This window comes from Hypomesus nipponensis, chromosome 23 (assembly GCF_054491055.1).
Source record: "Hypomesus nipponensis isolate SF chromosome 23, ASM5449105v1, whole genome shotgun sequence".
Taxonomy (NCBI): Eukaryota; Metazoa; Chordata; class Actinopteri; order Osmeriformes; family Osmeridae; genus Hypomesus; species Hypomesus nipponensis.
Genome location: NC_140383.1, coordinates 8,571,216 through 8,589,774, shown reverse-complemented (window position 1 = coordinate 8,589,774; position 18,559 = coordinate 8,571,216). Strand labels below are relative to the sequence as shown.

Here is an 18,559-nt window from a genome sequence, read left to right as displayed (position 1 = left end):
TTAAAAAGAGAGAGAGAGCAACCAGTCAGTTGAGAGAGCCCCGCTAACCAAACCAGCAGCATATCATATGAACAGGCACCAGTCCTCTCCCTCTCTGTCCTCTCCATCCTCCTCTCTCCCCATCCCTACTGAGGGGCGACGCCCTTCCTCCTCCTCCTTCCTCTCCTCCCTCTCCCTCTGCCTGCATCATCTCCATCATGGCGCGCTCCTGCTGCCAGCCTGGCCGTGCTCTCGCTGGAGCTCCACTCCGCGCGACGGCGCATGCTCGACACACACGCGCACACGCGCACCATCACCCAGCTCGGCAAAAAGCCCGCACAGCGCTCACACCGGCATGGAGGAAAACTGCACACATTCGCGGAGGAAATGTGTGTGTGTGTTCAGCATGCTGAGTAATGGGACGCATTAGGGCCTGTCTCACACGGACACACACGCAGGCCGGGAGAGAGTTCAGCGTGGAAAATGTGATGCTGGTGAACATAGTAAGAGGTATATATCGAGGATGGAGAGTTAGTAGCAAGAGTAGGCGGTGGGGAGAGAGACCTTCTAATAGTGCAAACGTTCTCCCTGAGGCACTGACGGTGTGCACGAGGCCTCTCAGGCTCTCTCTGTGTGTGTGTGTGTGTGTAAGGACTGTGTGTATCAGTGACTAAGGCCTTGTGCTCCCTCATAGCACACTCCCACAGCCTTTTACAGTGCAGCGGCTGTCTGACTTGAATAAACACCACGCTGCAGGAGCGGAGGGGTTGTGGAGGGCTCGTGGAGGGCCCGTGCGGTCTTCCACCTCCCTCCCTCCCTCCGCCCGGGCTGATCTCTGGGAATCTACAGGCCTGTGCGGGCCTGGCCCATCGGAAGGGGTCAGTGCTCAAACCGTTTCGGATTAACGTTTAACGATTGTTTGTGTTCCGGCTCGAGAAGGGGAACAAAGTCCTCCGTTGGTGGACATGACCCAGGGGCGCTGTGACCCCGAGCTGGAATCCTCCCCTGTGTGCTCCCTCCGCCAGGAACTCAGCCAACCTCCACCACCCCAGGCCGAGGAGGTGCTCACAGCTGTGCATCGTACCACGTGGACGAAGACAGCCCCTGTGCTCCAGCCCTGCAAGGTCAATTAAGGTGGAAGAATTAGCGCGGGCTTTAGGGGCCAGAGGGGCCTATGCCCGCCCTGTCGCTGTCACTCAAACCGGGGGAGGCGGTGGGAGACTTCGCCTCAAGAGGGTGAACCTGCGCGGAGGTCGCTGAGAGAGGCGAGCGATGCCGTCTATCGCAGCCAGCTCACGGACAAGTAAGGCAGTGCAGGGGGGGGGGCACTCGGCAGGATGTGGGTCATCGCAAACTGCAGAGATGCAGGTCCTGGCTTTACTGGCCCGCTGCCAGGTGAAACATTTGCCTTGAGATTACGACGAGGTTACTTCAAAGTGTCAACAGTCGGACTGAAGACTTAGCAACACATCGAGCTGTGTACCCAGTGGGGTAGATAAGCCATTCTCTACAGGCCTGGCAGAGTACCCTACCTTCCTCTCCATTCTATTCCATTCAGCTGAGGGGCATGGCTCTACATTCCCTGGCAACACTGAAACACCACAAGACGATTTCTTTCGGGAGGCCCAGCAGTGTTCCCGTCCCGGGGCCCTTTAAGGCCTACACTTAAGAGGGCACACAAGCAGCCAGCCACGCCAAAACAACTCGACAGCCCGCAAGCCAGAAAACAGGCCAGTCATAAACAGGCCCTACTTTCAGCAGGTCCTCATCCTGGTTATCCCTTTGCACAGCATACTTGCTCTTTAATCTGCTTAGAGGCAGAATGGTGTTCTGCCAGAGGAGCTGAGTGTCACAGCAGCCGCAGCAGCAGCACCAGCTCTCTGCATGGGGGCTGGGGGGGGGGGGCAGTCAGCCACCCTCTCTGCCCTGGTGACAACCCCTCCACCAGGAGCACAGGCTCTGCCAAGCCTCTGGTACTAGACACACAGAGGAGGGCGGAGGAGCCTGCAGAGCTGGGTTCACTTAGCTGTCAGCAACGCAGCGAGAGGCAGAGGCAAAGTGATCGCTGACCGTAATGGGTTTGGACAGCACCAGAGCCAGTTTGACCTGGTACAACACTGCAATATAAGAGTTTCTTTTTTTCTTTTTGTTTTTTTTTAAACATGGGGACATGGAGGACAGAGGTGCTGTGGGTGGAACCAAGCTTTGGCGGTGTGTTGTGCTGGATAGATAGATAGCTGACAAAGGATGGATGAATACAAACTTTTTCTGTTCCAACAGGCATAATATAACCCTCCCCCTCACCAAACACACAGCCAAATCATGCCTGGAGATGCCTTTGGTTAAGTTATAATGACTTTTATGCCTTTGAAATGCACCTTTCAACACGGGTGTGACTTCAATAGGAGACACACCTGTGCAATTAGCCGTTCGTTAGGCCAACCGTTACAGAGAGAGAGAGAGAGAGCGAGAGAGAGAGAGAGAGAGAGAGAGAGAGCGAGAGAGAGAGAGAGAGAGAGAGAGAGAGAGAGAGAGAGAGAGAGAGAGAGAGAGAGAGAGAGAGAGAGAGAGAGAGAGATCTATGCAAAGACCTGCGAGATGGTGGGAACATCAATGACCATTACCACACAGACCAGTTGTTGGTGGGCCATGTCGTTGGTTCATGTATGAATCATGAGGTCCTTTCTGGGAGGGCAGGACAGGCGCTCATTGTCCAGACTGAGTCGGCTCTCACTGTGGCATGGCACCAGTCTTTCATGTGACAGTGCAACACAGAAAGGATTAACTACTACAGCAGTGTCTCACACGTCACTCCATTAAAAGCTTAGGGGTGACAATCCCCAGACAACATGGTGGACTCTATGGATCGTCATTCAAGGGTCCACGTTAGCGTTTGTACGTGACACCAGACTACTAGGACTGACGTGTTGAACGTAAAACCTTGACATCACTGACACTTGACTTCTCACTGGCATCTCCCCAGAACCTCCATCTATGGAGGAAAAGGTTTCAATACTCCACATCTCTCTCTCTCTCTCTCTCTCTCTCTCTCTCTCTCATCGCACCCCTCCCCCACATACTTTCCACATTAGTGTCCTCAGCAGCCAGCAGTCTGCCTCTAGGGTCCAGACGCCTGTCCTGACCCTCCAGAGGCAGTCCCCCGGCCCCACCCTGGAGACTGGGGTCCATTCGATTGACTGACGGCCTCACCTGACCTTTACAAAAGGGAGAGAGGCCCAGAGAGGCCCACATCCCCTGATGTGATTGGCTGCCTGTCCACCCCTGGATGTGTTTGAAGTTTACTGAATCGATCCAGGGTTGGGAATCATGGCCCTATTACTCGAGACCGAGGCTAACAGGTCATTTCAGGGCAGAAACCTGTGACCTTGCCAGGCCTCACATTGAACAGTAATGAGGGCAGCTCTAAAGAAAATACCTCTCTCTCTCCCTATAGCAGAAGGATACTGAGACCAGAAATGAGCTAATCAGGGCAAGTATGGCTTTGTCCAGATAAGAGATCTTTGAGCCTGCATAGACTTCTCAGAAAGATGCCAATCACCACACTACAACAAAAAGCAATATGATATGAAGGACAGACAAGCAAAGATGATAACCAACTGTAAAGCAGAACTGAGGGCTGTGTTCATGTCGTCCCAGTCAGTCAGATAGCCTAGGCAAAGCTGGAATCCTAGCCTAGATTACATTCCAAAATATAGCCTAACCTAACATTTACAAAACACAAAAGTTCTGAAATAGGACAAAACACTGCTGGTACCTTGCTTGACATGACAAGCCTCTAGAGACCTCAACTAGCCATCACAGCCAAGCTGGAACACTAACACAGAATCGATTCCATTTCAGTCTAAGGCCCGGCAACAAGAGAACAGCCTGAAGACAAATCCAAAAAATGGGCTTGTCTGTCTGCCAGTCAGGAAGAGGTGGACAATGACTAATCCAACACAACAGTCTTTCAGTCACCGTATCCTAAAACTCTCTCCACACATGATGATTCCAAGAGCAGGGAAAATAATACAGAGAGCAAGGCACATTTTCCACTGCAATGTATGAAATGTAAATGATTACCCATTTCACTTGTTCTATGGGCACATTTCCTACTTTCTTGAATCTAGTTCAATTAGGCCAGGCTACACTTTTCTAGCCTACCAAAGCTTTGGTCTGTGCCTATTTGTGAGAATGTTGTAGTACAGTATATTACCTTGAAGTTGCTACAGTTGACCCAGGTGGTAGCGATGCCATCCACCATCTTGTCCAGGTCTGATTGGTCCTGATCCAGGTCATGTGACTTGTCCCTGTCAGATATGTAGTCGATGAGCTCCTGGCCGACCTGCAGCCTGCGACCCATGTCCTTCTGCAGCACCTGAGCAAGACAGTACTCCATGTTGGGCTCCATTGCTTAGCTCTGTCCCTCTCTCTCAGCTTGCCTCTAGCTCAGCCCCGTCCAGCCAATCACTTCCACTATTCAGAGAAGCAGGAGGCGACAGGTAACTGGGGGTGTGTAACCCTCTGGGCGTGAGGGTGACTAGGGGAGGGGAAGGAGGGGGTGGGGGTGGGGGGTGGGAGGAGAAAGAAAAACACTGAAGTACACACTGGATATATTTATATCCTGTAGTGTAGGCCTTCCCTATTGGTGCCAAGAGCGAGCAGGAGGCCGGGCCACTGGGATGCAGGCTTGGGAATGGGAGCAATGCAGCATGTGTGTCTGGACAGCAGCTGGGGAGGGTTTTCTTCTCTCTCTCTCTCTCTCTCTCTCTCTCTCTCTCTCTCTCTCTCTCTCTCTCTCTCTCTCTCTCCCCCCTTCTCGCAGTTTTTTTTCTTCTTTGCGTTGAACAAGTCGGAGCCAGGCCACTAGTGCCAGCCTTGGCGTTGGTAGTCAGCGCTGCGGTGGCGGGTGATGCAGTAACTGGAGACGACGAGGGTGGGTGTAGTCAGGTGGAGATTCATAACTCACTGTTCCTGAGCTGTTCCTGGGAGACTCTGGGGTCAAAAGAGGGTAAATGTTAACAAAATCCCTCCATTCCCTCTCAGTCTTAGTTCAAAATGTAGCTTTATCCCACCAACCCCACTGCTGCCATGGAAACAAAGGTCAGGGGATCCCTTCAGCAACATGACATGCTTTTTTTCAAATGTTACTGATGTTTATTTTCTTTTAAAGTCACCTTTCCTGGATGTGATTATAATGAAGTTATTGTCTCTATCTGGAAACCATTCCCTTCATTGTCACTGCCAAATCAGGTCAGTTTATAGGCCAAAGCTGTTAGGCCTAGTAGGCTAGATGATGTGTGATGGGGCATCATTTGTATGACAGTTGGCTTGGAAATGTGCAAAAGAAGTACAAAAATGACCTGTTCCGACTTTTCGATTTACATTTCACTGTACTAATACATTGGAAATCACATATATTTTATGTAAGGTAAATATAAGCAATCTTTTGAATAAGCATCAATGCCCTCATGAACTGGAGATGCCCTATCCGTCAGCCGCACCGGCTACAACACAGCAGCTAGTGGCTGGCTACTGGCTAGCTAGCTTGGTTGTGTGCTTTGTGTCGGCAGTCACATCGCCTGTCGTTGCATTACCTTTTCTTGGTAATGGTAGGTTCGCTACCAATTAGGAAAAGCTATGCGTACAATGACAGCTCAAATTGAATCATTTAGCCAACGCGTTATTGTCTATATTAGGATTGTAAATTGGTGCTCATCAAATGCTAAAAACTACTCTTTAATTCTAACGTTAGCCCCACTATATTTAAGGACTATACTGTAGTGTACCATCGCTACTCCATTGAACCAAAAAGACCGCCCCGCGGTGCACCGGGATACCGCCATCAACAATATTTCCAGATCTTTTCTGTTTACTGAGCATCAAAACGACAAAATCATTCTAACCGGTGACATAAAGAGTGCATGTACATGGACGACAGTTATAGCTTATACAGTATTTACACACCCACTGCTAAGACGTTGACGAGGGGAAACCTTAGTTTCTGTCAGGATTCAGGAATACTATTTTATGAACTGTACATTGTGTTTGGGACCAATGGCAGGGAGTCTGGGAAAAATCATAAACTATGCTCTATGCTGCTCACAAATCAGGTGTACAGATTTACAGTGACATAGCTGACAGACGCTTGTAACCAACTCATCCAAAACGAATAGCTCAAAGCTTAACGAACTGGTTGAACGTCAGAGCAGTCACACCTTCCTCACCACAAAAGAAATTAGGATACACTTTCCAAAATGTGCTAATTATGACATTGATAAAATGTGTACTTACCATAGCCTGCTCAGATATATATTGTATAAATAGTCCGAGATATTAATAAATATTATCGACAAGAGACCTTTACAAGAGCATCGAGGTTCCTCTCCACCCCGGAATGCTGTTGCAACCAGGACAAGAATGGGATTGTGCTGCGCATGCGCTGTCTTGAAAATAGAAATGTTGGTACTTGTGGAAATTGTCGCATTCATGTGAACAGACTCTAAAGCTTTCATTAATGATATCTAGGATGTCTATGTAACAAACGCTGAATTTCTGAATTTAATGTTCAACATCTTTAACAATCACTATACACTACAAAGGACTTGAAGCACCTGTCCGTGATGTATATTTAAGATTAAAACCAAGAAATGACACCATATAAATTACATATGCGATATGCCTATATTACCCCTTTTGAAATGCACTTTTACCCCTACAATAACCACCGATACCAAAGAACAGGGGCACAGCCCTACCTAGGATTCAGAACCCTCTCCCAACGCTCTGTGAACAGTGACATCTAGTGGAGAATGACAGAAATAAACATCCCCATTTGTGGCTCATAACATGACAGAAGACTAATTCTACTGAGGCCATTTACTTTCATTACAGATTCAGCATATATTTTTGAGAACTCATAATGATAAAGGACTTTCAGATAAAACCATCAATCAGCACTTGTATGGCAGTCATGCTTGATTATCTTACCATCAGGGTGTGGTCCATTTCAGGGTCACCTGATAGAAACAAATGTTTGCAGTTGCAAACATATTTCATCTCCACATATTGAAACAATGCAGCCTTTGAGATGACAACAAAGACACTCGCGTTCCACTGTTCACCAACATCAATTTAATCTGACCAGACAACCGCTGTGTATCATACACAAGAGTTCTGATTATTATGTACAAAAGACTGCTTTTAAATGCAAAGCAATTCAAGAAGGAAACTGTCCATCAATGTTGCGTGTCACACTACTGTGCTCCTTCCTCCTCTGTGGGTGCCTCATTTCCTTGTGAGGGCTCCTTGCCATCTGCGTGCTCGTAGTCTCCCTCCTCTGAGGAGTCATCCTCCTCCTGGTCCTCCTCGCCTTCGCCCCGGACTCTAGACTTGGGAGCAGGTGTGGCGTTGATGACGATCTCGTCATCTACGTCGTCATCTGTAACCCTTGTGGACTTCCTCCTTTCCATGAAAGAGGGGGTGCAGACTGGGGTGATGTCCTGGCCAGAGAAGAAAGTTGTCAGTTGTCAGGGAGTGCAAACAGAAGGAAACAGAGGGCTGTGACAAACTTGACAGCAGTAAACCATTGTATTGGACAGTCTAGTTGTTACAACAATCTTAATTTGCATTCAAGGCAGCATGCAACTATTTGTTTACTCTGAATATATTCATTACTATTCAACAGAATGAGTGTGGGAACATGGGTTTTATCACTCTGTCACTGACATAACAGGCAATAAGCTTAATGCACCACATTACTGTTGGCACAGTTATCTAACCTCAGACCACAGATATGCCTGAGGTAATTTTCAGTCTGTGCCATGAATGTGGCAAAAAGCAAGACAACGTCAACAATTCCACAATTACAAAATAAGAATGATAATGTCAGGTGGGACATGAAGATCTTCTTTTACCTCACTACATGTGGATGCATTCATTTCTGTGGACTTTTTCTTTGGTGGCACTTGGGCAGCCTGTTTAAAAAAAAGAAAAGAAAAAGAAGATTGAGCACCATGTCATTCCCAGACAGTTACATTCATATATTTAGAAAATATATATTTAGAAAATATATATTTATATTTAGAAAAGTTTTTATATATGGCATTGTAATAAAAAAAATCATCAATAATAAATTTAAAAATCATTTAAAATTGTTTTTAAAAATGACAATGCCATATATAAAAACTATTTTTCTAAATAGGCTGTATGATATCAAGACTTACAAATCCAGGGAAGTCGTATTCTATGCCCTTCTCTGCCAGTCTCTTGCGAAGCTGGGTCTCCTTCTTCAGGAGCGTCTCAGCCATCTTGGTCACTCTCTCTGGAGTGTGCTTCTGGTTATAGCGAGCCACAGACGGCTGCTTTGGCTTCTTAAACTCTCTCTGGGAGCCCACAAACAGCTTCTCATGCACCTTTTCAGGGGGGACTAAGTGAGCTGGTAGAGGGAGAGACCGTGAAAATTATACATGTTATTCATTTTAGGACTAGGGTCTAAATCTGGGACCAAAGAGACAGCTCACAAGGATCTGGGACCTAAGAGAAAGCTCACAAGGAGCTGAAAGCAGCAGTGGAATCTATAGGTAACTTACCTTTGATCAGCCTTTCTCCCATAAGGTAGTTGTTCATGGTCTCTGCAACAATCTTGGCCACTTCATCACAGTCAAACTCAACAAATGCATAGCCTTTGCTCCCACCTGTCTGAGAGCAAGAATGTTGTTTGAGGTATTATGCTATAAACAACTATTCTGTTGAACAATTATATCTGACTGAAAAAATGAGAGAATGTGGGAACAAGGGTTTTATCGCTCTGTCACAGTAATAACAGGCAATAAGCTTAATGAACCAGTATACTTTAGGCACAGTTATCTTACCTCAGGCTACTAATAGACCCGATGCAATTTTCAATCTGTGCCAGTAGGCCAACGTTTGAGCGTAGAACATTCAGTAATGTAAGTCAAATATTACATTATGTTATTCCTATATTAGTAGGTTACCTCAGCTACGTTTGCAATTGCCACATCACGGTCTTGATTTTGTCAGTCAGTTAGCAATCAACGAAAATGTAAACATGTAGCTAATGCCTACCTTTTTACTCCTCGCAAGCCGTAACCTTAAAACTGTTCCAAACTGTTTAAAGTATGATTTCAGTTGAGTCTCGAATAGACCAACGGGAAGGTGTCCAACATAGATTACGCCTGGATTCAGACGGTGACCCTGAAAATAGAAGAGGTTGAAAATCGGGCCCACATGTAAAAGAAAAACGCATATGGTGGCTAGTATGGTACAACAATCCTGAAACCGCCACGATGCGAAGCTTGCCTGCTGATAGAACCTTAACTGGTTACCTAGATGTTGCTAGTTAACATATAACATTTAACTATGTTCTCAAACGCTAGTGCCAGTTTGGGCCAATTAATTAAAATACACGCGTCAAAGCAGCCAGCTAGCAAACCACTCGACATCGCAAGTAGCTAACCAGTTCCCACGTGCTAAATTAACATTAGCCTGCTACCAGACATTCTCTGCTGCTACCTTTCTGGGTCTTTTCTTCACTGCTTGTACTTTTTTCTTGAATTCAGCCTCTTCACTCGGGTCCAAAGCGAGTAATTGTTTTGCCGGCTTAGAAGTCGCCGGTCCTTTACCTTCAGTCATTGCAAAAGCTTATTACTTAATAAAAAATAAAATTTACTAGACACAGTACCCACGTTTACTCAACACGAGAACTACGTTCGTGTCTACTTCTTCCGGGAAATACGTCAGCTAAAGCAGAGTTGAAATCTTACAGTCATTGGTTGAAACCAGCTTTTCCGGTAGATTTTTTAATATAATTCTAATGTCACCCAAAAAAAAAATCTATGTGAAAGGTAACCTGAAAATTAAAGCGAATATTTACATATGTAGAAATGGTATATTCCTCCCCACAATGGCTAAATATTGTAAAATTGACAGAGGGTTACACTTACAGTAACTGCCAAATATACTGCTAGTTTGTCCAGATGCAATATCAAATAAATTATCTGTGTCCATAAATGTGACATTTTGTCCTGATATAATATCAAATGAATGGTCAGTGTCCAGAAAGCTAATAGTTTGTCCAGAAAATATATATCAAATGAATGGCCAGTGTCCAGAAGTCTGATATTTTCAGGAACCTTTTGTAGCAATTTCAAAAAAGAAAAGTAAGTATTTAAGTTTCACTCTGTAGTGGATTTGATCAGTAAAGGATCTAATCTAAATGCCTTCATGCATTTACAAATACAATTTTAGAGGCTACAAAGAACCCCTGCCCTACATACAGAAATTAAAGTGAAAGAGAGAGAGAGACTGGAGACAAAATATATTATTAAGAAAGAAAAGAAAAAGAGAGAGGAGAGAGAGAGAGAAAGAGAGAGAGAGAGAGAGAGAGAGAGAGAGAGAAAGAGAGAGAGATAGAGAGAAAGAGAGAGAGATAGAGAGAGAGAGAGAGAGAGAGAGAGAGAGAGAGAGAGAGAGAGAGAGAGAGAGAGAGAGAGTGAGCTGGCGAGGCAGTCCACTTACCTGACATTGTCAGGTTCTGAATTCAGAAGACAAGTAAGCAGTGAAGGCTGCAACATCAGTGGCTCTGAGATTGATATGGCAACAAAAATAATCTACTTCACAGTGAATGGGCGACCAGAACAAGCAGAGATCCCAGTGGATTGCCCAGCGCAAGATGTCAAAGGTATGCAGATTATTCATTGTTTGGAAAAGAAGCATCACTTGTGATACTGCTAAAAAAGAAAATATTCATTGAAATCATAGATCTTTTAACTCAGTTGCTCAGGTATGTATTATTATTTAGTTGGTCCTATATGTTTGCCGGCACATTTGTTTTCCATCCCTCCACTGTGAAAATAATATTAACTCAAGAGTCAGGGTTAGTATGATGAGATAAGTGTATGTCAAAACACACAGCCCTGTGCTGATTGTAGTCGTCTGAGAATATTATTGTGTTCAGTCAAATATTCACTGAATACCACAAATTCTGTTCTCTGATTGGAGGATTTGTAGAGACATAAAAATAATAATAACTGTAATTCACTTTTAAAGAAAGAGGGTGACATTCTTGTCAACAGGGAGTATTGTTGACAGCTCTGTACTAAAGGCATCACATTATAGATAACATAAGTATTTCATAATATTGTTGTTTTATATGGACAACGTCTATGATCATACAGGTACGCAGTGTTTATGTTTGTCAGCACAGACAGTAACGTTTTGCAGTGGTATATTCATCTGATTCAAAGCACTGAGCTTCTTTGAGTGTTTTGTACGTGGCCACCTGTCCGTCCCCGTGCATGTAGAGAATGTGCCTCCTATGTTTTCTAGACCTGTTCCGCTCTGCAGCTGAGGCCGGACCCCATGACATCCTAAAGCTGTACAATCCAAAAGGCAACATAATCAACATATCCCCTCGACTGGAGTCCAACAGCCCAAACTCCTGCTATAAGCTGGAGGTAGTGGCTGCCGACTGCAACAGTGAGCCGTTAGGTATTCTCTACCATGTCACCACACCACGCCTCAGCCACAGGGCAGCTGTGTCTGACTGTGTAAACCTATAACCTTGCTGGGCAGCCTTCACCCTTTGTTGTTTGAATACTGTAACATCATGAGAAGCTGTTTTGCTGCTTGAATAGTGGTGTGTTTCAGGTGTGGAGCTTGCTGTGGCACTAGGATTTGATCTTTCCTCAATGGAGAAGAGGTAAGTGACTCGTTCTTTGCTCAGAGTAGTCCTGTTCTTGGAGGACTTGTGGGAGCCAAAATCAATCGATCAAAATCAATCAATCAAATGTGCTGCACTGTGGCCCAGGCTGCAGGGTTTGGAGAAGAAGATACTGATTGAGGCTGGTGAGACTCCTGCAGTAGTGTATGAGATGAAGAGACAGGTTGAATCGTTCAGAGAGAAACTTGAGGTATGTATACACAATCTGACAGCAGTCTTAATAATCTTCCATTTGTTTGGTTTACTAGGCATCTTAGTCAACAAGATATTGTCTATCTCCGTTTATATATTTTTCCGTCCTCCACAGAGTGTGGAACATTTGAGCTGGCTAGGCCTGTTCAAGGAGCTTTCTGAGGGAACACACAAGCCCTCCCCCTTTTATCACAAAAGAACACTACGGAAAACACGCGAGGAGTGTGAGCACGTAAGAGACAAATTCCTTCAAATGAGGTAAGTTCTCAGACAGTACCAAAATAGTGGATATAATTTGTGACCAACAAAATATGTCACGTACATCTATGACATGCACCATTTACAAGACATGTGTTACACCATTATCACACCAAGGCCACAAATGATATCACCGTTTTCACAAAAGAGTGGTTTGAATCATCTTCACAGTTCACTGGAAGTTTCCGAGGAAGTGAGACAGTATCTCAAAACCCCAACATTTGACAACTGGTGAGTGCCCATCATGTTGTTCCTTCATATTTATTGCTTTCCCCAATGAAATATCCAGAGTGTTTCTCCAACACTGGAAATGTTCAAACTTTGAGTGTTGAACACTATGGAATATGTGTTCCATTGAGTGAGTGCAGGGCAGTGTGTGTGTGTGTGTTTGTGCATGACTAAGTGTGGGAGACAAACAGCATCTACACCTGTCTCTTCAATAGAGACACAGTGAAGTGGCCAGCAGCTGGCACCCCTGACGTACCTCTGAAGAGCCAGGGCTTGTTCACTCCTTTCATCTGCTCAAGACACTCATATCAATATGAATAGACTGACTATGGGTTTACAAATCAAAAGGATATCTTCATAACAAGCTTCATTAACACACCATGTTTGAAGGGGTGCATTAATATGGCGTTGTGCTACTCTTAGCCCGGCTTGGTTATTTACCCCTTTTAACATAACAGGATTGAGGTACTTCAAACAGTGATATTGTGTTGGCAGGAAGGAGAGAGAGTTGAATCAGATTGAGTGTGACCTTCATATTGTATGTACCCTTTCAACACATTGTCCCATTAATGTATAATTCTCTGAACAGGGAACCCAGAACAGGGTTCACTGGCTAGTTGAAAACTCAACAACAGCACCAAATCACCAAACAGCACCAAACATAACGATATGTATTGGAATTGTGTGTGTGTGTTACTATGCAATATGTATGTCTGTATAAAGGCAGTGGGAGGATGCAGAGATTATGGTGCTGCTTCAGGTGATGTACACAGACCTGGACTTTATTGCCACCTTTAACATCGAGCCTGAGGTACTGCAACAGTTCCTGTACGAGGTGTACCGTCGCTATAACAACATCCCCTTCCACAACTTCAAACACTGCTTCTGTGTCACCCAAATGGTGAGTCCGTTTGTGTATTTCTGTCCATCTGTGGGTGCTTGCATGAGCAACAGAGGGAGCAAGAAAGGGAGAGTTGTGTTAGAGTGGCAATCATTTGATTTAAGGTCTGAGGCTTTTAGCACTATTGGCAATCATCAGATTCCTTTCAATTACCCAATCATTCTAAAGCCTGAAAGTGGTGGGCAAGGACTTTCAAGTTAACCTTATGGAGTGCAACGCATTTCTCAATGGCTTTGTAATGTCATGGTCATGTTGGTGCACATTCAACATTTTAGATGTATGGACTGATTTGGCTGACAGACCTGAAAAGTAAGATTGACAGCATTGACCTCCTGACTATGTTGACCTCGGCAGTGTGCCATGACCTCGACCACACAGGCTACAACAACGCATACCAGGTTAGCTATCTAACTATTCTGTTCTATCTGTCTTGCCGTTCGCTAACAATACAGCTAAAATACACACTGATTGGCATATTGTGGACACAGTCACTGTCGATGGAAGGACAAATCTGTGGTTGCGTGAGTTATAGGTTTTATGTTGACCTGTTTTATGCTCATCTGTCAGATAAATGCTCGGACTGAATTGGCCCTGCGTTACAATGACATCTCTCCACTGGAGAACCACCACAGTGCCGTGGCCTTTGAGATCTTGGAGAAGGTAGGTGAGACAGGGGCCAGACCTGGAGTTGAGGCTGGAGCTTTGGTTGAGGGTTTAGGGAAAAGCTCGAATGAATGACGACATTTAGAACTTCTTTCCCACAGACAGAAAACAACATTTTCAGAAACCTGACCAACGAGCAATACAAACGGATCAGGGAGGGGATAATCAAGTAAGATGTTCTTCTCAGCCATATCACTTACAAAACTGAAAACCCACCCATCCTAGGCTTTTAATCCTTGTTCTTGAACACCTATTGCAGGTGCATCTTGGCCACGGACATGACGAGGCACAACGAGATTCTAAACAAGTTTAAGTCCATCCTGTCTGTCTTTGACTTCAGCATCAAGGACCACAGAGATGTGGTGAGTAAAACCACATTTGAAAGAGACCTCAGGCAAATGGAGTGTTCAGTTGCATCACATGGGAATGGCTTGTTTGTATTGGTTGTCTGTTGGATTTAACTTAAAGTATGAGGCTACTGATTGGACAACCATTGTGTGCCCGTCGGACCCTCTCTTTGTCCTTCAGTTGATGATGATCATGATCAAAGTGAGCGACATCTCCAATGAGGCCCGGCCTATGGAGGTGGCTGAGCCCTGGTTAGACTGCCTTCTTCAGGAGTTCTACAATCAGGTACTTCATAAAGCATCAAGGAAGAACTGTGCTTCAGTAAATAATTGATCAACCCAATTAAGTTTAGATTAACTTTGGACGATCAGATGAAGCCTTTCTCTTTACCTGTTTGTGCCAAATCCCCCCCCCCCCCTCCTAGAGTGACATGGAAAAGCTGGAGGGTCTCCCTGTCACACCATTCATGGACAGGGAACAGGTGACCAAGCCATCCTCTCAGACAGGCTTCATTCGATTTGTCCTCTTCCCTCTCTTCATTGAATTGGCCAACCTCTTTCCCTGCCTGGAGGTACAGTAAGCGGAATATTGATCCAACTTACGATCCAGGACTCCACAATGCATCTTACAGTTTCCTGCCTTATATCTTACCCTAGCAACATATCATTGATCCGGTGCGGAAGGCCCTGGACTACTACACAGAAATGGAGAAAGCCCTGGAGAGGGAGAAGCTGAATAGAGCACAGAGTGACAAGGCGGCCAAGAGCAAGGAGTCACCCCTGAACCCATCAAACACAGCAGACAGCCAGGCAGACTCCGGGGATATCTCCAAACCAGCCACCCAGTGATGGATGCCTCCATAGAGGCATTTTGATCTAGCCTAAAAATCCTGTATCTGCTTTTTTCTACAGAAATGTGCATGCTTTCTTTTCTTTTTTTCTTTTCTTTTTTTTTTGTTATTGAGCAGGAGCGTGAATAGAATATGGTCACAGATGATAGTATCAGATCGCAGATTTGTAGCCTAGGTGCAAAATTTGGTTGTTAAGTTCTTTAGTGTCTGTCTATATGTGCATATTTTGTCTATTGTCTGTAACATAATTGTCATTATGTTTTTGATTTAACTCGAACTTGGTTAATCAGTCCTGATGTTATCCCTATGTTGTCTCTCGATTACTGCCTCTAGTGGACAGGATCCCATGTCACATGCTAATTGTTCATAATAATTAATGATAAACACTAAACCCTATTGAAAAATAAACATTTACGGCGTGAATTGTATTCATATTTCCATCTCTTACTTTCTTTTTGCCAATACGAGAAAAATGTATGATGCCAAGGAGTGGTGACATCATATCTATGCGACTGTTTACAGAAAGACCCGTCCCTTTGCGACTTTCAGCTCGTGCGCACGCTTTTGTTTTTCAATCACTGAACACTAATTATTTTCTTAGCGACCCTTAGTTGTACTGTTGCACATAATGTCGGTAACAGAAATGTTCAGCTATATTCAGGGATTCCTGAGTGCGGATCAAGATATCAGAGAGGTTAGTAATAAACCGAGATAGCATGGTTTAAACGTTAGCATGGTTTAGACGTAAACTATAGCGGTTTGAGGTAGCTTGCTAGTTCATCGTTTCATATAGCGTATCGGCACATTATCTAAGAATCTAATTACCGTGTGATATATAATAACCAGGAATGCAAGCAATAGCAATTCAATTGGACGCGTAGCTGATGAATTCGACATTGTCTAATGGTGCACACAGTTGTAGTAAGCAGTTTACAATTTAACCTGGTACACATACATAGGCCTATATACTAATATAAATGGAAGAAATATTGCTGCGGCACCATAAAACTGGACACCTTGTTACAGGATATCAGAAAGGTTGTGCAGGGCCTGGAGCAGACAGCGAGGGAAATCCTGACTCTTCTCCAAAGTGTCCACCAGACATCTGGCTTCAAAGAGAGTGAGTTTCAAACAGCAATCAAATGTTTAGTCACATCGTCATGCAATCTTAAAATGAGTTGATGGAAAAACTCAACGTGAAATGTTGATTGTCGTCTTACCCAAAAGTTCCTAGTAAGTGCACCAAGGCTCGGGAGTTGTTTTGCACTGTGAGGACACACATTTCAGACCTCAAAACAAAATTCCCAGTGGAGCAGTATTACAGGTATGGGTGGATTACATCATCAGTTTTTTGTCATGTAGTACAATTGGATATTTCTGCACAAGCTAGCCTGTTGATCATTTATGTTTTGCTGTCCGACTACAGATTCCATGAACATTGGCGGTTTGTGCTTCAGAGACTGGTCTTCCTGGCAGCCTTTGTGGTCTACTTGGAGAGTGAGGTCCTGGTGGCCAGAGAAGAGGTGGCCCAAATATTAGGGAGTAAGAATCATCTTCACGGAGAAACTATAAATCCTCTCTCTCTCTCTCTCTCTCTCTCTCTCTCTCTCTCTCTCGTCTCTCTCTATCTCTCTCTCTCTCTCTCTCTCTCTCTCTCTCTCTCTCTCTCGTCTCTCTCTATCTCTCTCTATCTCCCTCCCTCCCCATCTCTCTCTCTCTCTCTCTCTCTTTCAAAATGTCTCTACAAACCAATGAATTGCCCTTTATCATACCTTGCTGTACCTTTTTAGTTGAAGTGGTCAGAGAGAAAGGATTCCACCTGGATGTGGAAGATTACCTTGCTGGTGTGCTGAACATGGCCAGCGAACTGGTGAGAGGGAACTCAGTTTCGTGTCCATGAAAAGAATCCTTTAAAATGACAGGATTTAGATCTTGTGGATGTCATCTCTCTTGCCCCCCCTCGTCCTCCGTGTCTGCAGTCTCGCCTGGCGGTGAACAGCGTGACTGCAGGAGACTACACCCGGCCACTCCGCATCTCCAACTTCATCAACGAGCTGGACTCCGGCTTCCGCCTGCTCAACCTGAAGAATGACCCCCTGCGCAAGCGCTACGACGGCCTGAAATATGACGTGAAGAAGATCGAGGAGGTGGTGTATGACCTGTCCATCCGTGGGCTGGCCACGGAACCACAGGAGGCTGGGGGAGACAAGTAAAGCTGGGAGTGGGGATAGGAAAGGGGCTGGGACAATCCTCCTGAACTGGGACAGAGAACTTGACCTGTTGCAGGGCAGGACCAAGGGTCTGAAGCCTTGGAAGCCTAAGACAGACTGTGTGTGTGTGTGTGTGTGTGTGTGTGTGTGAGAGAGAGAGAGAGAGCGAGAGCAATACATTGTGTGTGTTTGTGGCAGTCGGTCAGTGGGGTTCGAAAACCCAGAGACGGGAGTTTTGAAGGGGAGTTCCAACTTAATACTGGTGTTTGGATTTGTTCGCCTATTTCTGACATCATCAGAGTGCTTTTCATGTTTCACAACATTTTTATTTTGTTGTTGAAACTGTTATACACAAACCTTATATGTTAAGTATTGTTTTGTTTTATTATTTAAGGTCAAAGTTGTAGTTTAGACCACTCAAAGAAAAAAAGTATGTAACCTTATTGATCTTAAGTTACTGGAGTCGATATGCTAAAATGTAAGTTCATGCATCTTCCAAAAGCCAGTGAAGTAGTCCAATACAGACAGTTTAAAGGCTGCTGAATGTGATGTGTAGTGGTTATTTCCCCTTAACACATTCAAACTATTGTTTGAAGAGAGCCAAAGAAGCAGCTTCGGTGCACTCAACACAGATATGAAGCCTTTGTTCTGTCCTGTGTTGGGGAAAAAAACATAACTGCGTCGACATGGTGTGCGCTTTTTCAATATTGACAATGGATTGATTCTATCTCAGTGTCACTGCCTCGTTTGTCTGCATGTTCTTATGGACAGGAGAGACTGGGTTAAGCCAAGCTGGGGTGGTGCTGAACGCAGCTTTTCATTTAGCTATGTACTGTACTATACACTGCAAAAACAGTTGCTCAGTGATTTACTCCTGGCAAAGCCAAGTCTAAAATGTTATTTTCATACTTTTGGCAACCTCCATGTATTTTTCTTCTTGTAAACCATGGTAGTGTAGTTGGATTGTGTCGTTCTAAAATGCAATTATTGATTTGGTTGCACTATTCCAATGTGTTTGAATGGTTTCCCTAAATTAGTGAATTGTGCTTGTTTACGAAATGATTCCACCTGATCAACAGGAGCTCATGTTTCAGTGTTTTGTTTCTGTATTTGATCCTTTGTTGGATCAGTTGTGAGGCCATTTGTTCCGAATAAATATTTCTACTTTGCACCATCTATTTGCCTCT

General features: G+C 44.7%; 4 protein-coding genes and 2 non-coding genes across 6 annotated transcripts in view; 2 read left to right on the top strand and 4 right to left on the bottom strand.

Annotated features, from left to right (window-relative positions):
- Positions 1–4,514, bottom strand: part of clasp1a (cytoplasmic linker associated protein 1a) — a 53,335-nt gene extending 48,821 nt beyond the window's left edge. The window contains exon 1 of the mRNA XM_084689789.1: positions 4,196–4,514. Within this exon, the coding sequence (XP_084545915.1) occupies positions 4,196–4,390 (195 nt within the window). The 5' untranslated portion in view covers positions 4,391–4,514. The remainder of the gene's footprint in view (positions 1–4,195) is intronic.
- Positions 4,515–7,090: 2,576 nt separating this feature from the next.
- On the bottom strand, positions 7,091–9,729 carry nifk (nucleolar protein interacting with the FHA domain of MKI67). Its single transcript, XM_084689787.1, has 6 exons — positions 9,514–9,729; positions 9,067–9,195; positions 8,571–8,679; positions 8,205–8,416; positions 7,896–7,955; positions 7,091–7,481 (listed from the first exon to the last, which is right to left on the bottom strand). Exons 1-6 carry the CDS (start codon positions 9,631–9,633, stop codon positions 7,236–7,238), a joined length of 876 nt encoding a protein of 291 aa, XP_084545913.1. The 5' UTR covers positions 9,634–9,729; the 3' UTR covers positions 7,091–7,235.
- LOC146234110 (small nucleolar RNA ACA64) lies at positions 7,670–7,799 on the bottom strand. Its single transcript, XR_014741841.1, has one exon. It is a non-coding gene; the product is annotated as a small nucleolar RNA ACA64 (small nucleolar RNA).
- Positions 8,762–8,891, bottom strand: LOC146234109 (small nucleolar RNA ACA64). Its single transcript, XR_014741953.1, has one exon. It is a non-coding gene; the product is annotated as a small nucleolar RNA ACA64 (small nucleolar RNA).
- Positions 9,730–10,593: 864 nt separating the features above from the next.
- LOC146234107 (high affinity cGMP-specific 3',5'-cyclic phosphodiesterase 9A) lies at positions 10,594–15,590 on the top strand. The gene is made up of 14 exons (XM_084689786.1): positions 10,594–10,681; positions 11,329–11,490; positions 11,650–11,701; positions 11,810–11,912; positions 12,030–12,172; positions 12,344–12,403; positions 13,124–13,301; positions 13,577–13,699; positions 13,869–13,961; positions 14,066–14,133; positions 14,224–14,326; positions 14,493–14,597; positions 14,737–14,883; positions 14,969–15,590. Exons 1-14 carry the CDS (start codon positions 10,594–10,596, stop codon positions 15,158–15,160), a joined length of 1,617 nt encoding a protein of 538 aa, XP_084545912.1. The 3' UTR covers positions 15,161–15,590.
- An 80-nt stretch (positions 15,591–15,670) lies between these two features.
- Positions 15,671–18,548, top strand: tsn (translin). Its single transcript, XM_084689788.1, has 6 exons — positions 15,671–15,856; positions 16,189–16,282; positions 16,390–16,486; positions 16,589–16,704; positions 16,953–17,032; positions 17,142–18,548. Exons 1-6 carry the CDS (start codon positions 15,791–15,793, stop codon positions 17,373–17,375), a joined length of 687 nt encoding a protein of 228 aa, XP_084545914.1. The 5' UTR covers positions 15,671–15,790; the 3' UTR covers positions 17,376–18,548.
- The last annotated feature ends 11 nt before the right edge of the window (positions 18,549–18,559 follow it).